The sequence below is a fragment of the Trachemys scripta genome, chromosome 1, assembly GCF_013100865.1.
Source record: "Trachemys scripta elegans isolate TJP31775 chromosome 1, CAS_Tse_1.0, whole genome shotgun sequence".
Lineage (NCBI taxonomy): Eukaryota > Metazoa > Chordata > Testudines > Emydidae > Trachemys > Trachemys scripta.
Window position 1 is genome coordinate 65,291,928 of NC_048298.1, and position 19,240 is coordinate 65,311,167.

At 42.2% G+C, this 19,240-nt stretch overlaps 1 protein-coding gene across 2 annotated transcripts in view; it reads left to right on the forward strand.

The window, feature by feature from the left end:
- The window catches only part of TBC1D15 (TBC1 domain family member 15), an 80,268-nt gene that overhangs the window by 3,280 nt on the left and 57,748 nt on the right, over positions 1-19,240 (forward strand). For both annotated transcript variants that reach the window (XM_034771549.1, XM_034771559.1), the window contains exons 2-3: positions 12,880-12,978; positions 13,246-13,320. In XM_034771549.1, coding sequence (XP_034627440.1) covers positions 12,880-12,978; positions 13,246-13,320 — 174 coding nt within the window. The remainder of the gene's footprint in view (positions 1-12,879; positions 12,979-13,245; positions 13,321-19,240) is intronic.

Below are 19,240 nucleotides of genomic sequence, written 5' to 3' on the forward strand. Positions count from 1 at the left end.
AATGTTTCAGAGTAACAGCCGTGTTAGTCTGTATCCGCAAAAAGAAGAACAGGAGTACTTGTGGCACCTTAGAGACTAACAAATTTATTAGAGCATAAGCTTTCGTGGACTACAGCCCACTTATGCATCCGAAGAAGTGGGCTGTAGTCCACGAAAGCTTATGCTCTAATAAATTTGTTAGTCTCTAAGGTGCCACAAGTACTCCTGTTCTTCTTTTTGCGGATACAGACTAACACGGCTGTTACTCTGAAACATTCTTTGCATAACTCATTTTTCACATTCTAGCTCATAAATGTCATGGATACAAGCTAAAACATGCCGAGTGTTGATCTTTCCAAGTAAATACAAACTCTCAAGTTGACATGTGGGCTTGGAGAAAACTCTCTCCCCCCCTGCCAAGGACTTATCTACATTGTGGTAAAGGTCCATGGATGTAAGTCATGGTTTACGCTAGTTCAAAGCATCTGCCCTCAGGGTTTGCACCAGGCCGTTACATCAGTATAACCATGTGTGATTGGGATCTCAGGGGGGCCAGGCTAAGATTGCTCAATTAGGGCAAATCACAAAGAATGGGGCAGATAACCACCAGTTTTGGGGAGTATTTGAATATTTAGATTCACCAAGCCAGCAACAGAACAGCTTCTACAATCATAGGCGCTGACTTTCTCCCTACCCGTGGGGTGCTCAGCATGTAGGAAGTGCTGGGAAGGAGGGGGAGGAGTTGATCAGTGGGGCCACCAGCGGGTGGGAGGCACTGGGGTGAGAGGGGAGCTTGGCTGCCGGTGGGTGCTAAGCACCTGCTAATTTTTTTCTGTGAGTGCTTCAGCCCTGGAGCACTCGCCTATGTCTACAATACCTTACTGGTTACCCTGAAGCCAGAAATACAGTTCCTTGTAAAGTAGCCCAGTTTTGAGCTCCCACCCGGACAGTCAAGTCAAATATGATGAAGATTACTGAAAATCTTGTTCATATAAAAAGTTCTACCAATCCCAAAGGATTGGACACATTACCCACCAGGTTAATGAATATCTCAGATCTTACCCCAATACATGCTTACAGCCAATTCTTAATAACTAAACTAAAATTCCATTAATTCTCCCCCTTTGCTTCCTGAGTTACCCAAAATCAGTGGTTCTCAACCCATGGCCCGCATGTGGCCCAATTAGCACACAGCTGCGGCCCAGCTCAGCTGTGTGCTAAAGGCCGTGGGTGTGCCTGGGGTCTCAGGTTCCCAGCTGCCTGGGGGTACAGGTTCAGGCTGCCCTGTCACCTAGCGCGGCAGGGTCAGGCTCCCGCCGGTCCTGTGGGGTCGGGGGTCCGAAGCTACCATCTGGCCCCAGAGGGTCGGGGGCCTGCGGTCCGAGGCAGCCGGCTGGCCCCGTGAGCTCCAGGGGCCTGAGCAGCTGCATGGCGAGGGACTGGGGTGGGCAGCCAGCCTGCCCCACATGGCAAGGGGCCCGGGGTCTGGAGCAGCCATCCCATCCCGTGAGCTCCAGGGTCCGGGACAGCTGCCGGCGGGGTCCCTGGGCGGGCAGCCGGCTGGCCCCGTGAGCTCCAAGGGCCTGGGCAGCCGCGTCGCGGGGGTCCTGGTGCACTGGCCCCGCATAGTGGGGGTCCAGGGTCAGGGTCTGGGCTGCCACTGCCCTGCCACCCAGTCCCTACAGCCCAGGTAACACATTGTAGGCCGCATATGCGGCCCACAATATGTAATAACTTGAGAACCACTGTCCTAGATCCTAATTCTTTCACTTTTTTACTTTAATTTTTATCTCTGTCCTATTGCAGTCCCTTCTTGAGGGCCTCAGTCACTCACTTTTTCCTCACTGTGTATTCAACTTTTGCAACATGTCCAAGTCAGGTTTACTTTCTGGGTCCTATTTGTAATGGTCCTGCCTTTTGACTATACATTGCTTCTGATCAATATGCAAAATGTTTCTTGATACTCATTGGAGTTTTGCTGACAGTCGAGGACAGTACGTGATCCTTGTTTTTCTGCTCTTCTCCCCCTTTCTACTTGGCTGTGTGTTGTTACCAGTGGTAAGGGCAACATCTTAGCTGTACTTATTCTTTTGTAGCTCTGTTTTCTGCTTCAAATGTTGCCTCTTTTATATAAGTCATGTTCCTGAGATGTTACTTGGCAAAATCCTAGCTGTCATAGTTTGTTCCTGCACTCTTTGTTTGTGTTCTTTGCTGTTGCCACACCTCCCATAATACCTTTGAACAGCCTTATTTTTCTCTTTTTATAATGATTATTCTGTTCTCTATATGGCCAATTTGTAGTATTAACTTAATTTGTTTTCATTGAATTATGGTTCATGATTCAGATTCTTTTTCAAATAGTGACCGTCTACATTAAAACACTTGTGAGCTTCAGTTCTCTGCCCTTGATTGCAGTCAGCATGTTTTTCTGTGCCTGCAAGTAACTACAGCTAGTGTTTTCTGGGAGTGAGGACCACCTTCCCTGATGCTTTTAATTATATGTCTCAGCATGGGTACCCTTTACCTCTTTCTGCTGCTTACCAGAAGCCAGTTTGTTGTCTTTGTCTTTGGGAATGGTCTCCAAGGCCATGTCTACACTACTGGCTAAATCAACACTGCTGCGATATATTCAGCGATGTCAATTTAGTGCAGGGGTTTTCAAACTGGGGGTTGGGACCCCATTACATGGAGGGGGGTCACGAGCTGTCAACCTCCACCCCAAACCCCACTTTGCTTCCAGCATTTATAATGGTGTTATAAATTAAAAACACTTTTTAATATATTTAAGGGGGGTCACACTCAGAGGCTTGCTATGTGAAAGGAGTCACCAATAAAAAAGTTTGAGAGTCACTGATTTAGTTGGTCTGGTGAAGACATGCTAAGTCAATGGGAGAGCGTTTCCCGTTAACATAGCGTGGTGTGGACACCACTGTAAGTCATCCTAAGTTACGTCGACTTCCGTTATGTAACTGAACTAGTGTATCTTAGATTGACTTACAGCGTTAGTGTAGACCAGCCCCAAGGGTTTTTCCTTATAAAAGAAAGCAAGGTTTGTTAGAAAATAAAGTAAAAATAAAAAATGGTGGCATAAAACCTTATTTTAAAGTCTGAAAAGCAACCTCACTAGATAGATACTTTATAACTAGTCTGTTTATGGACAGATACAGTTTTTACATTCTTGGAGTTTATGTATTTTCAGTATCTTGGCTGTTAGATCTTTCCCTCCAAGCTCATTGGTACACTTGTCCTCAAGGAGATTATTTTCTCTTGTGTGCTTCTTTACATGGTGCGAACATTCTGTTACCCAGTATAGGGGGAAATATTCTGTGTTTTAGCATAGCCCTCTAATTAAATATATTGGTCATTAAGACCAATATACTTTTTCCATTATGTGAGTTTATTCAATATTTGATTTCAGCCATCTCTAGTTATTTGATATATGCTGCTTCAAAGGAATCTCTGTAACGTTTGTGGAATCAGACACCTTTCTGTATATCCCCTAAATCTAAGGCATCGCTTAACAGAAGGATTCATATAGGCCTTCTCTACACTTAAAATGCTGCAGCAGCACAGCTGCGCCACTGTAGCACTGCACTGAAGATGCTACCTACATCAGTTGGAGGACTTTACCTACCGGAGAGGCAGTAGCTATGTCAATGGGAGAAGCCCTCCCGTTGATATAGTGCTGTCTAACCTAAGAGTTAGGTTGGCATAACTGCGTCGCTCAGGGGTGTAGATTTTCCACACCCGTGACTGATGTAGTTATACGGAGATAAGTTGCTAGTGTAGACCAAGCCTCATAGTGTGCTGTGAGCAGAGACCTGTGCCTGCCTGGGATTCTTCTGAATGTTAGACCTTGTTTAAATTAGAATGTTTTACCAGAGTAGCTATGTCTGTTAAGAGTGTGATGATTTTTTTCCCCCTCTTTCACATTTCTAGCTGACATAGCTATGCCAGCAAAAGCTATGCAGGCAAAAAGTCTTTTTGTTGGTATAGTATATTCCATTCAGGGAGCTGGTTTAAGCTATATCATATATCTGTACTGGTAAACCCTTTTAAGTATAGACAAGGCCTCAGTTATGGTTTCACTGTGCTGAAGAGATAAAGTATAATTCTCCTTTCTATATATTCTTAATTGCATTTTATATCAATTATGTGAACTTCTCTTGCATAAATGCCCACAGTAAAAGTTGCTTATTACTACCTGAGGCTCTTATTCTGTCTGTGCTTAAGAGACTTGTATCTTAGTTTAAATACCACTGTTACTGTATAATTAAGTAGCTGTAACACTTATTCTAATAGCTCAAGACATTTTCAATGAACCTGTGGCAGGACTTGAAAAATTTGCTTATTACCATCAAGTAGGAAATCTTTCCTGTGTGTGTGGTTCCCGTTGTTTCCAATGCTGGCAAATCTGTCAGTATTTGGTGGATTTTTACTTAAAGCCCCAACTCCTGGAATGAAATGAGAATTCTACTTAAAAAAAAAAGCAGATTTTTCTAGTCTTCACCATTGTCATGAAAGAGCTCGAAGATGTGAGCCTTAAATGCTCCAAAAGCAGAATGCACCTAAAGACTCAATTTATTTATTTTTTTAAAAGCTTCTGAACTCTAAGCCATCTCATGATCTTTTAGGGGCCCAATTCATGTTTTTTGAATGCTTATGGTTGGTTGGCAGTGCCAGAATCCAAAACCCTCAATTTCTGCAGAATTTAAGCTTTAATTTAAAAATGCTGTTTGAAAGATAAGCTTCCAAATATGAGCTGTTGCACTGCTTTTATCTTGATTCTTCAGCCTCAGTTCTTCCTGAGCCCACAACTCCTAGGAAAAACCTTGCAATAGTGAGATTTTGATGACTACTAGCACTTCTTCATCATTTACTAGGTTATTGTACCATGGAATACCTAGCCAGGATTGATTGTGTGACCTTTATATCCATTATAGTTGATAAAACAGGAGTACCTTGTCTCTACTCCTTTCCAGACTTGTATTATCCATGTGTGACTGCTTATTGAGTTGCGGGGTTTTTTTTGGTTTATTTAAGTCAGATATGGACATTCTTTTGCATGGTTTGGTTTGGCATCACAAAAGCTGTAATTAGAACTGAACAGATTTGTGTGATAGACCCATGGTTAAAGTTGCAACTATTCCAGCTAGTTGAAATATAAAATAAGTAACTGTTTTGTTAGTACTTAAACATTCCTATGGCCTGGTCTACACTACACAGTTATGTCTATGTAAGGAAGCTTACATTGACCTAAATATGTCACTATCTACACTATAGCCTTGTCCTGCCAATGTAAGTGCTGTACTACATGGACATAATAACTCCACCTCCATGAGAGGCGCAGGGATTATGTAAGTGTACAGGCAAATCGCATCTTAGGTGCATTTAACATGCGCGAATTCAGCTTTGCGCGGTCGGCAAAAACGGGGAAAAAAGGAAAAACAACAATATTAAAAACTACATCTGTAGTGCGGGCAATTCTGCCAGCCATTGAACTCAATGAGTGTTTCACTATACGCGGTTTTTGCTTTGCGCGCTAACCGCGGAACGGAACCCCTGAGTAAGATGAGACTTGCCTGTAGTTAGCGTGATGCAGTGTCTTTGCACTGCATTACTTATATCAGCTGTTAGCTTTCTCCAGGAGAGCCATGAAATTGACAAGAAAGCCGGGTAGCTAAAGCCCAGCTCCCCCCGCTCGCCTTTAGAGCTGGGGTGAGAATGGACTCTGCTCCCAGCAGGGAGCTGGGGTGAGAATGGACCTCACTCCCTGTGACTTTCTCTCCCTGTGCTCCCAGCTGGGAACATTGGCTGTCTCCTCATTTTCACAGCTCCATGAAAAGGCTGCCTAGCTCATGGTTGGGAGCAGGTAGGAGCTGAGGTGGACTAGAACACCGAGCAGCTGGACTCTGCTCCCCAGGGGTGGGAAGCCCAGGTGAACTGGGAGGTGAGAAGCCCCGCCAGAAGCCCAGTAGCCTGTGGGGCAGCCACACTGCCTCTCAGGTCGGTGGAAGCGCTCCTGGTCAGGACGCGCACCACCGACCCAAGGAGGGTAGTCTGGACATGCACCACCACAGTAATTACTGTGGTGGCTGCAAGTTGACCTAATACAGGCCGATTTAAGTTTTTAGTGTACACATATCCTAAGTATTTTCAGTATATAGGTACATTTTCAGAGCATAGACAGTTACCATTCACAGTGTTTTGCTAAACTAACTTATGATGTGTGCATGTTATTCCAAACTGTAAACTTCAGAATCTTTAAAAGCCTGCACTTTTATCATGATCCGTATAACTACCTTTCTGTCTCCTCCTTTCCCATAATTAAAAAAATAAATAAAATTGCCATAGTGGTATGTTTTTTGTGATAAGCCTCATGGTTCAGACATAAAAGGAAGGAAAGCTGGTGCTTACATGGTGGCTTCTTTTCTTAGCATACTCATATTCACAATTTGACCCATCCAAGGAATTAAAGGAGAAGAGCACCAGATATGGAAAAAACGTTGACAATTAGTGGATAGTTTCCATTCTTGGAATATTAATGAGGGAAACATTTTCCTCTCTGCCTGTTGTGCTTGGAACTAGTTATATAACTTAGCCTTATTACAATCAATTGTTCTGCTTCTGTTTCAGTACAATGTAGCATAACTTTTAAAGTTACTAATCATCATATGCTGATCTATAGTCAAAGAATAAATTAATATTTTTCTTAGGCCTTTTCAACGGTCTTAATTTGCTGTTCAGAAAGTGACCTGTGTGTTCCAGCATCTTAGTTGGATAGCAACCGTATTACATTAATGTATGTGACTTTCACACCAACATATTAACATTCTGATAATTTGCAATAGTTAAGATAACCGCTGATGGCCTTCTTTTTATTTTTTCTTGGAAATTATGAAATGGTCTAAAATTAGATAATCTGGTAAAGATTCTGACCCAGTCCAATGAACAATTTGTACTTCCAGCAACTGAAAGAAAAATCTCCGAGGACTAGGAAAGTGTTTGTGAGGGTAAGGAGACCATACTTATGTATGGCAACAGCCTATCTACATGCACCACATTTTGTACTTTTGTTATGTAAGGGAGTTTAGATTTGGCTAAGGCTTAGGACTACTCAGAAGTTTTTGGGGGCCCAGGACAAAATAGAGAAGAAAGCGTTTGAAGAATGCTGTTGAAAACTTTAAAATGATTTATTATCATCAAAGGCAAATCACGTCACATTTATCTTTTTTTTATAACACACTATTATAATTTATACTCTTTGCAAGATTGTCCTCTGTTGACAGCATCACTAAGGCTGATATGTGGTCTCAGCCCATGATTAAGGATACAATTTAGTCACGGAGGTCATGGCTTCTGTGACTTTAAGGAAACTCTGTGACTTCTTTGGCATCAGCCCCCCCAGCAGAGGCAGGGGCCAGAACTTGGGCTGTCAGTCCCTCTCCACTCCTGCGGGGTTTGTGCTTCAGCCCTTTCCCCTTCCTGCCCGTTATTTTTAGTAAAAGTCAGGGACAGGTCATGGGCATCTATGAAATTTTGTTTATTGCCTGGGACCTGTCCCTGATTTTTACTAAAAATAACAATGACGAAATCTTAACCTTATCCATGGTAGGTTGGGAGCAGTTTTTTTTTAATCAGGGCTAACTTGCTAAAGGAGCATTTCCTTTTGGAAACTGAAATAGGTATCAAGATCAAAGTCCTTAGATCAAAGCCCTGGTCTGCAGGAAAACATTCTGTAGTCCTTGTTCGTAAATCTCATATAACAGCTTAATTGAAGTAACTTTTCCAAACTCTGTGTGTGTCAGTTTGTTTAAAAGGTGAATTTCTTCAACAAAATCCTCTATCAAATCTCTTGGGTAACATTTTAATTGTTCTTGAGCTCATATTAGCATTAGCATTGTTTGTAGTCAGGTTCCAAATAAATGAAACAATGCTTTTGATTTTGTTTAGCTGTTTCAGATTTTCTTGTGATTTCCCTGATAAGAATGTCGATAGCAGCATAAAGTCAACCTTGAACTTGGTTTTCTTGGTAATATGTGGTGATCCTGTCTTTGTTGTAGAATGTCTTCCTCTTTCTGCCCCTGTTCTTCTGACCCAGCTGCTACAAGTTTGGACTCATCAAGAATCAGAGGCTAAGATTCTTGAAGGTGCTGCGTTTCACTTGCAGGTGATTTCATTAGTCTTGATTCTTCACCAAATGTAAGCTCTGAGTCTTGACGTAAACATCTTGCATTGTGGATGGCTTGAAGGGTTTTAAGCCAGTAAAATGAATTTGAAATATTTTAACCAGATAAATATTCTACTTTATTGTATAAGTCTGCAGACAAATCAACTTCGTTCTTTGGATTCACCAAAACTTGTAGAATTTTACTCGATTGCTTTGATAGTGGTTTCACTGCTTCAGTTCTTGAATACCACTTAGTGTGCAACAAAATGTTTGCAGCTTTCTGTAGAACTTTTAATCAGGCAGGGCTGGAATTGAATAAGTTGCGGAGTTTGAGTGTTTCCAAACAAACTCTTTATGTCCACACTTAGGTCTGCTGCATGCACACCACAAAGACTCAGACTGTGTGCACTATGTGGTGAGTAGTTTACCTGAAGATTCTTCTGTAAATTCCTCCTTCAGAAATTCCAGCCATGTTTGACCCATTGTCCTGTCCTTGACCTCTACAATTTTGAAGGCTGATACCACTCTTTTCAAGTATTCTGTATACTGGCTCTGCAATGTCCTTTTTTTCTCCCCGGGGAGTCCTCAGACATCAAAAAGCACTCTTTAATTTCCCATACATTATCTTGAGTTTGAACGTATCATAAAACAAAAAATAATTTGCTCTCTATAGGAAGCATCTGGTTTTCTGTCAACAGTCATATCATAGTAGAATGCTTTCTGTACATTTTGGATAAGCGTTTAGGACTTGTTTAGACAGGTTTTAGCTGTCTTCTGTGAACTCCATTCTGATACCTCAAGCAACTGTAAAGTACAAAAGAAAAGGCTGTTCCCGTGGTCCCCAGTTTTGCAGTTAGATCTGCAAAATGAAACCATCTAAAACCAATATGACATCTGAGATGCATTTCAAAATTTCGTTCCATTTTATGGTTTCTTCCTCAGCTTGTTTTTGAAGAACACCATTAATTCCAGTGTGGTTCTTCAAACTTTTTTCCAGTCAAAGTAGAGTGAAAAATGGACAGAATTTTGCTCGTGGCTTTCAACCCGATCATAGTTACTTTTGAGTTCATCAGACATGCCAAGAACTGATACTTTTGTTTCAACTGTTTATTGCATCCATCAAAAGACAACAAGGAAAGCGGAACAGTTGTTGAGCATGCTGACTCCACACAAGCCAATTTCTGGACATTTTTTTTTGTTTCAGCAAGGTCTTAAAAAATGTTTACTGGAAAAATATGCAACAGGAATCTCATGGAAAAGAGGCTGAGTTCTTAGGAACCTTATTCAGTAGAATCAAATCTTTGTCTGCATTTCTTAGCTGTCTCCGTGTATCTGTATCACTACCAGCCAGCTCTTTGGTAGTTTCACTCTTCAGTTCTTTATCCAAAATTAATTCAGGACTGATATCTTTGTTCTCAGTATTCCAAAGAAGAATTTCTTGCTTGTGAGATCCTCCTTCTGAATCTACTGGATATTGATAGGCATCTTTTGTCATCTTCTTCACCTCCAGACAAGCTTCTCTTTCTTTCTGCTTCATTTTCAAGTAGTATTTCCGTTTGCTTTCATTTAGTTTCTCCCGACAGATATCACCTTCTTCCAGACATGTCTTTGCTATTCAAGAGTCACGCTCAAAAAGAAAACAGTTCTGTTACTTTTCTGCCTTTTCATCTCCACTTTTATTCAGTACAGAACTGAAATGAAAACAGAATAAAAAAAGTTTTTTCTAAAGGTAAAATGGACTGCAGAGGAGGTGTGTACCATGCTAGTCATAAAAGAAGTAGGACATAAAATCCTATTAACCTGAGAGAGTCTGTCCATTTTCAGAAAGTATATATGGAAAACAGAGTATTACAACCTTTTTGTAGTAGTTCAAGATGATATTTAATACGATGTGTGTGGAGTACCTAGTACAGTGAAGCCCCGATCCTGTGATCTAGAAGAAGCTGCACTACAAATTAATGAGACTTTTGATGATATATTGACTCACCTTTCATCTACTTTGCCGTCTTTTAAAAGTAATGTCTACACTGCAGTGTTAAACCCAGGATTATCAGGACTTGAGTCCACGCACTCTGTATTTGTAAAGCCAGGGCTTGAGCATCCACACTTACTGGTAACACTCTAGATTTAGAATTTCTGGCCCCAGGCCCCAAAGCCTGGCTACACCATCCATACTGCAATACACAGAAGGATTCCAGACACTCCAGAGGATTTAGCCCAAGCCCAAAAAACTCTTCAGAGTGGTGAGGAACCCGAGGCAGGGAAATGCATATAGGGGTGTTGATTATTTTGTATAGATGTGTATATTTCTCATGCTAACTAAGTAAAGAGTGGTGGTGTTTTAGAATCCTGTACAAATTCTATCTAGCTTTCACGATCAGGTGCCACTGAAACCAGAAAGCCAGGTTTGGCAAGCCAATCAACTGACTGCCTATTATTTAACCACAGTCAAACTCTGAAAAGTCACTAGATGTAGCTGTTTAAGCACTCAAAAGGAGTCAAAAATGTCACCAATGAAATTTCCAGAGAATTACATACGTGCATGTGTGCGTCCAGGCAAGTATAGTCACAAAATCATTCACAAGCAGCTCAATAGTGTTGTTAAAAATCCATTCCATGCTCTTTTTACTACTGTAGCACACCAGAAGCAACTACCACAGTACACTGTCATCATCAGGAGGGTGCCCTCCACTCATTGGGAAGGAAACTGCAGCTCTCTGCTCATTGGGAAGGCTCTGTACACCGCTGACTAGGTTGGCTGGGGTTGGTTAATTTCAGCTGAGCCTCCCTTTCTTGCCAGCCTGGATTTGAGCAGACAGGTTAGTGAAATGAGAGCCCAGAGTCAGAGGGAAGGGGGCATGCACCTGACCTGAGCTTGGTGTTGCAGGGAGCTAAGAAAGTAATTTTTAAAACAAAAATAGCTAGCCAGACCCCTTCCCCCCCACTTCTAGGATTTGATTTCTGAAAACAGCTGGGCAGCTAACCCAAGGTCAAGCCATGGGAAAGAGTAAAGGGGAGCTGAATCAAGCTAGTTCTACCTTTGATCCTGCAGTAAGGGCTTCATCCCTTACTACACATGGCCCTGTCTCATACCACCACAACTTCCATCCGTGCAGCTCTCTTCCCTAGCTAACCTGCCGCCCACACCATGCCCACTTCATTAGCCATTTTTCCCTGCATCACAGGGTGTGCTACCTACTATGGAGCAGCAAGAAAGAACACATTTGGGTAAAATAAGCCCTGGCTAATGTGCTGCTCTCTCCAAAGTACTCCTGGCTTTAGCAAAGTATTTAATTAGCCTCCACAGACTTCTTTTCCTTGCTTGCAGATTATAGTGATCTCAGCCCAAGAAGCCCTGGAATGTGATTCCTTCTGAGGACATGCTCAATTGAGATGTAATGACATTGACTTGGTGTGCAAAGAGCATGGAATGGATTTTATTAACACTACTGAGCTGCTTGTGAATGATATTTTGACTATACATACTGGTGACTTCTTTCTCTGAATGTCACTGTAATTGGCAGTGAAAGTTGTTAGATTTGTCACTGGTCACTTTGACACCTATTTTCTCACTAGGGAAACCAAAAAGTCGCTAAATCTAGTGACAAAGTAGCTAAGTTGGCAACAACTTTTCAAAAGCAATTAAGTTTGTAAAAGGGTACTGGTATTTTAGCACAGATACAAAAGGCTGAGCTAGTTAGAAGAGAGGATTATTGCATTTTATTTCCAGAAGTGTACGTTTCTCCATTTTGAACAATGCATGCTGTTTTATATTTGAGGAACAAATACGTCCACAAAATGAATCACATAATGTTGTATGTTTCAATTCTCAAAACCTTAGTATTGAGCGTTTGGGGTTTTTTTTCACTCGGTTCCTCAGCCAAATGAGTGGGTTTCTTCATGTTCACAACAACCCTGATTTTCATTTCCTTTGGTAGACTTTTGATTAAGGTTATTTATATCAAGCAGCACAGGAGATCATGCTGAATCTTGGCAGAGGAGAACACTGTTTAGATTTTTGAAAATAATTTGTATATATGGGAAAATATAATCTCATTCATCAGAAACAGTTTACTCAGTAAGTAAGTCTTTAACTTTTGGTGTGCTTAAATTTACATCATAGTAGTCAAATAATAAGATACATTCAAAGATCACCATTCAGATCAATTTTAATGATCTAAAATTCTTCCAAAGTAACTTTGTACTACAGTATTTCATTGAGCCTATAGATTAATCTTTCAATATACTGAAGTTGAAATCAAGCATTTTGTGCAACAACCATTTCTTTGTCCAGAATAAGACTGTGGAAACTCACTTTTTGTGTCTGTGCAGCATGATTAATTTTGAATTGCAGGGCAAATCAAAATTATAGATCTAATTAATTGTATAGTACCATTTTGGTGCTGTAAACGTGATTTTTAGGACATGACAGTAATACTGTGAGTATAGTTTCCCCTTTATTATCTGTCTAGGTACTTATGTTGTCTAAATCAGTGGTCTCCAAAGTGGGGTACGCAAGAGGATCCTTTGGGGTGCGTGGCAGGAGAAGCACTTTTTTTTTTTTTTTTTGCTTCAGCAAAAATGGTAGAGCTGGTGCGGCAGGGGGTGTGTGCTCAAAATTTTTTTACTGATAGGGGTGCGCGATCAAAAATGTTTGGAGATCACTGGTCTAAATGTTGCTCTGCCATTAAAATAAGAAGTTGATCCATTTTTGTTTTTTGTTTTTACAGGTTGTGTATGAACAAGAAGGGGTTTTCATTCATTCATCCTGTGCAAAAAATGATGACCAGGACAGTATAATATCAGGAGTACTACGTGTCATAGAAAAGGTAATCATTTGATACAGTTGTTAGATTTTTTTCTTACATTTACCTTCAATGCATCTAACGTACCTTCGCAAGTTTAAAATATTAAAAGAAAAATCCTCAATGTTTGTTTTTGTTAATGAACACCATGATGTTTGGCAGCTATACCTAAAATAATGTATGTATAAAGTAAACATATGTAATTCTTTGCATAAATAGGTAGATCTGCATTTTCTTAATTATAATCTTACTGAGTTTGTGTTTGATGCATAAGTGTAACTTGTATTGTAGGAAGCTGAAGTAATAGTAGACTGGAGACCATCGGATGATACTTTGGACTCTTCCAATATCCTCTGTGCTGGAAAGGTATGCTTATTAATTACCGGCATTCACCTTTTCATCTCTCTGTGCAGGTTTTGTATGTATTGTTCATCTGTTAAATTTAGCTAGATGATCCTAAAACTAGAAGTTTGTTTATTCAGGGTGGTAGTTTTGTTGTTGTTGTTATTGTAGTGTTTAGGAGCCCTAGTCCTGGACCTCATTATGCAATGCTCTGTAAAAACAGAACAAAAAGACAGTTCTGTTTTGCCATCTGAGTGGGGGGTGCTAGGATCCAATGAAACCTGGTCTTCAGAATATGAAAGAGGGGAGTGCTACCTTTTATGGCTCTGCCTAGACAAGGGTTTAAACATGTTGTGTTAGGATGTTAGCTCACACATCCTAACTAAAATGATTTAAGTCTAGGAAAGAAAATATCGTGATTAAAGCCTCTAGGCTTTAACTGTACTAGCTTGGTATGTACTAAAACAAAGCTCAATGAGGAAAATATTCCCATGCTCATAGCAGCCTGCTGTATGCTGCATAATGTGTGAAGCTAAAGGTGAAAAATTTTCCCGAGGTGGAGTGTGGTGGCGGATTGCCTGGCTGCTGATTTTGAGCAGCCAGATACAGGGCTATTAGAGGTGCTCACTGGAGAGCTATTCAAATTTTGACAATTTGCCCCAGTAATGTCTTTTTGTAAAACTTTCTGCCATGCTTTGTTTACTTGCTGCGTGGAATGAAAATTTTGATGATTCCTTCCTGACTGTGATTTGTAGTCTGCAAATGTGCCAATTGCCATTGTGTATTAATTCTAGCAGCAACCACCGTGTGTAGGAGACAAATAAAGATTGATTTTATTTCTAGAGAGTACCTTTTTATTAAACAGCAATAACCAATACACAAAAATGCTTTCTTGGTAGGGACGTAACTCTCTTGATGGAGGCTCTCATAGCTGTGTGTAAGTCCAGCTATCATTGGATGGAACCTGTCTGAAGGGGTGGAGTGAACAGGGTACTGTGAAGGGCTGGAAAGATGCAAGAAATGTGTGGGTGGAGTTTGGGGAGGGCATGGCAGGCAGTTCTGTATGGGCTGCGGGGCGGGGTGGGTGAGCATGCATGTGTTCTGCCTGAGTGCGATTAGGGACTTCAGCATCTCTTTTGGTCCTCCATCACTTTTATCATTCACTCTTAATTTTTAATTAATGATCTCTCTTCATATCCTGTGATCTTGATCTCTGGCGTCAGACAATTGGAGCATCTCTCGAAACATGTTCTTACTCTTCCTGGGTCTCTTCCTTATCTGGTGGAGGCACTCTGCTGGGGTGTAGGGGATTGCCCTCAGGGCCACAACTGCAGAAGCTCAAGAAACAATAAATAGAGGCATGATCGTGAGTAGAGTCCTGCAGATCTGTGGATATCAGCTTTATATCCACGGATGTCTGCGGATCATTTTTGCGGATGCCGGATTGGATACACATATAAATTTTGTATGTATTTTAGGGCTCTAAATATAGGATTTCAGAGGCAGGGAAGCAGCTGTCTGCAGCTCATAGCCTATGAGGCTACTTCCCCGCCTTCCAGAGCCTATAGTCCCTTCCTCCCCATCCCCCATGAAGAGAAAGGGGAGGTGATAGATCAAGACAGGCATTGAAATTCCCCATCCTCCTATCACCTCAGTTTACGCAGTCAAGCAGTTTAGGAAACCTCTCCTGAGTTCATTGCCACATCAGGTCAGTTGGAGATGGAGGCAGCTGCTTCTGCAAAGTAAGTCAGGAATCCATACTGATTTACTTTGCAGAAGCAGCAGCCTCCTTCTCTAACTGACCTGTTAGAGCACAAATTAATCACTGGCTGGGCAACTGGAGAGCACTTCCACCCCACTCCCTTGCCCCTCACCCATGCACACCCCTCTTTGCCCCTAATCCTTGCACCCCCCCTGCTCCACGCACCTGGGGAAACTGACCTGGAGTCCCAGAGTGCCTGCTGTCGTTGCTCCGCTCCCTCGCTCACAGCCTCTGAGGAGAGTGCAGAGGATGACTTGCCAAGTTAAGAGGTTCTGGGGCTCAGCCCTGGTAAAAATTAAACATTGCTAGGCAGCCGGAAAGCACCTTCATCCCCCTCCTGTGTTCCTCGTTCCTGCATCCCCCTCCTGTGCCAATGTGGGGAAATTGACCTGTCATTGCTCCTCACAGCCCCCCTAGGAGGATGACTTGCCAAGCTAAGAGGTGCCAGGGTTGCCCACGAGCCCCGCGAAAATTAAGCACTGTAGCCTGTGATAGTATTCCCCTGCATGCTTCCTCAGTGGCTGGTACAAAGAAACTGGGATTGTTGAGCTCTAAGTGTGATGACTTTATAAATCACAAGCTAAATTGGGGGGGAGACTTCTTTATTTTATAGTTCAGTTTGTGGTTTTGAGCATTATTGACTTGAGAAATTTATTTTTAATGTAAAAGGCTATTTGTTTTGATGCCTGTTGTATAATAAGATTGTTTAAAATAATAATAGTGTGCACATTTTTAAGCCATATAGCTTTTTTTGTACAGTACACATACACTCACACAATGCTCCTCCTAAGAGGCACTGTGAGGTAGCGTGCTGGTGCAGATGTGTATATAGATTAAAGACAGAGTGTGGATCACAGTTCGGGTACAAATTGATTCTTGCGGATGCGAATCCACATTTTTGTATTCGCACAGGGCTCTAATTGTAAGTGCACTCAGAGCATTGAATCATAATAAATAAACCTTTTTTTCACTGTCCCTTGGCAAGCACACAGCTCGGCAACTGCCCTAAACATGGTGAGTTTGGCCTGGGGGGTGGGGGCAGTATTCCAAGATTGGCGAAGGGTCTAGGTGGTTTTTTAAGGGGATCACTGTAGGTGACTAGGGACAATATTGTAAATTCTGCCACCATTTTCCACAGACGGGAGTCATTGAAGCCAATATCTCACTCCTGAGGGTAAGAAAGGATGCAAGGGTGCATCTCTTGCATGCGTGCGGCTTCAGACTTGGTTCCTATGCTGCTTGCCTGTGTGCCGCTTTGGTCCCTGGAAAAGTGATTGCCAGTGGCTGCGGAAAAGTTTCCTACAGCGGGGGGAAGACACAAAGCAGCTCTGCCAAGGAACCTTCAGCAGAGGATTGGCAAGTACCACCAGGAAAGTTTACTAGAAATCTCTGTGGAGGATTCCCATGAAATCTGTGTGCATTAACACACTGTTCCTCAGAGCCTCCACTGCATACCTGCAAAGGGGGAATGGGAAGCAGATGCAAACACAACTAGTCTTGTACATTTCTATCCCTTAAGCAACTTCTAGCATATAACAAAAGCAAAGGACAGCTCTACCTCATGTAACCGAGCAGTATCGAATCAAAATGAGCACTTATTAGAACTCCCCTCTCCTGCATCATGCACACCACAGAGTGCTAAAACTGGCCTGAACCCTCTGAGGTCAAGAAGAGGTCCTGACTTGCCATGATCCCAGACAACCTTGTCACCTGTCCCCTCTCATCCTCCAACTCCACTTCCTCGTCCATCACTTAGTCCTCGGGGTTGAGGTCGCTGGCTACTGTCTTCAGTTCCCCTGTAGTATCCACGGGGCTCATGGAGATGGGGTCGCCGTCGAGGATGGCGTCCAGCTCTTTATAGAAGCGGCAGGTCTTCGGTGTAGCACTAGAGCAATGATTTGACTCCCCTGCCTTCTGGTATGCCTTCCTCAGCTCATTGATCTTTGCATGGCACTGATTCGTGTTCCATTTGTAGCCCTTCTCCAACATGCCGTGAGAAATCTTCTATATGTATCGAAGTTCCTACAGCTGGAGCGGAGCTATGATTGCACAGCTTCCTCTCCAGTAGAACCAACAACTCTGATGTACTCCATGCGGGAGATCATTTAGTGCATGAAGCTGCCATGGTGAGCTGTCCAGGCTGAGCAAACAGGAAGTGGAATTTCAAAATTTCCTGGTCCTTTTAAGGGTGAGGGGCAGATGCCTGTGTACCTGGCAGCAGAGTTTGAACTGCTGACCAGAGCAATCAGGATGGTGCACCACCTGGAGGCCATTTATGGCGACATAACCAAGTGCAGTGTGTGCACTGACACTACATCAATCTAACTTTTCTGCAAAAAGCTCTATGCTGCTCGTCAAACTGGTTTTATTTTGTTGGCGTAGCAGGAGAGTTAAATCAGCGGTAGGAGCATTGTAGTGTGTACACCTCACTATTTTGCTGATGAAAGCTGACTTTTGTTGACAGAATTGTGTAGTGTAGACAAAGCCTTATACACTGCTAGGAAGTTTTCCCTGTTAGGAGGCCTAAGCCACCAATTTCTATAGAACTTTTAAAAAAAATTAAATTTTAAAATTAAAAAAATTGTTGCTATCCCCTTAGTTGTGAAGATAACATACTAAATCAGGGGTCGGCAACCTTTCGGAAGTGGTGTGCTGAGTCTTCATTTATTCACTCTAATTTAAGTTTTCGTGTGCCAGTAAAACATTTAAATGTTTTTTAGAAGGTCTCTTTCTATAAGTCTATAATATATAACTAAACTCTTGTTGTATGTAAAGTAAATAAGGTTTTTCAAATGTTTAAGAAGCTTCATTTAAAATTAAATTAAAATGCAGAGCCCCCCAGACCGGTGGCCAGGACCCGGACAGTGTGAGTGCCACTGAAAATCAGCTTGTGTGCCGCCACTGGCATGCGTGCCATAGGTTGCCTACCCCTGTACTAAATGTATACTAATTTAGTCTTGTCTTCCGGAGTCTGCTGACAGACTACTCCAGTGTCTCCTTTGCTTCTAATAACTTTCCTAAGCAGCAGCAGACAGTAGTTTTTCCCCCCCTGTCCTCCTTCTGCTTTATGGACAGCAGTGGAACTAGCAAAAATGCCAGTCTCACTCTGTTACTACTTTAAGGCCTGGTCTACACTAACCCCCCACTTCGGACTAAGGTACGCAAATTCAGCTACGTTAATAACGTAGCTGAATTTGAAGTACCTTAGTCCAAACTTACCGCGGGTCCAGACGCGGCAGGGAGGCTCCCCCGTCGATGCTGCGTACTCCTCTCGCCGAGCTGGAGTACCGGTGTCAACGGCGAGCACTTCCGGGATCGATTTATTGCATCTAGACCAGACATGATAAATCGATCCCAGAACATCGATTGCCTGCCGCCAGACCCGGAGGTAAGTGTAGACGTACCCTAGGAAAGTTATAAGCAGCAGCAGAGACAAGCAGGGGAGCTATTCATGGAAAGAAACCATATCTCAACCCTTGCTCAGCCAGAGGGTTGAGTAGAGAGCAAAGTAGTAGAGGCAGTCTTCCCCCTTTGGAGTAACCAGGAGAGTTGGGGTTAGGTATAGAGTATTAGATTCTTTCCTTGCAGCCAGGCAACTAGAGCGTGGAGAAGAAAGTGAGAGTGCTGCTCTTTTTGAAACCATTGCACTCTCTCCTTCCTAAGCAGTTGAAAATTCCAACTTGCCATTGGAAATTTGTTCTGGATTCTCACCACAGTGTTGCTCCTGGGCCTCAGGAGATGGAGGAGGAGGCTCCTCTTTCATACTGGCCTCTGGCAAAAAATTTTTTAAGACCAGTTCATACCTACTGTGTAGAATATATTGTTGTTTGGACTTTTTTTAAGGTTTTACATTTGAAAAAGCCAAAACAATGTAACAGTGACTGTCACAAGCATAACGTTTTTGTTTTAATAGGGATAAAGAGGTCTAAAACTGTGGACATCTTAAACTGTGGTTCGATCCTAAAAATGTGACATTAAAAGAAGGGCATTGTGGGGTTCCATATTCACTGTGTTTTACAGATTTCTGTATCAAACTTGCTCAGATTAAGCAAACAAACTTGCAAGTTGCTGGCCCAGCAAACTAACCATGGACTTTTGACAGTCAGCATGAGTTCTTCTCATTTTATACATCACCAGTGGGTTTGTGCATATTGTCATTGATGACATCATCTGCAGACAGTG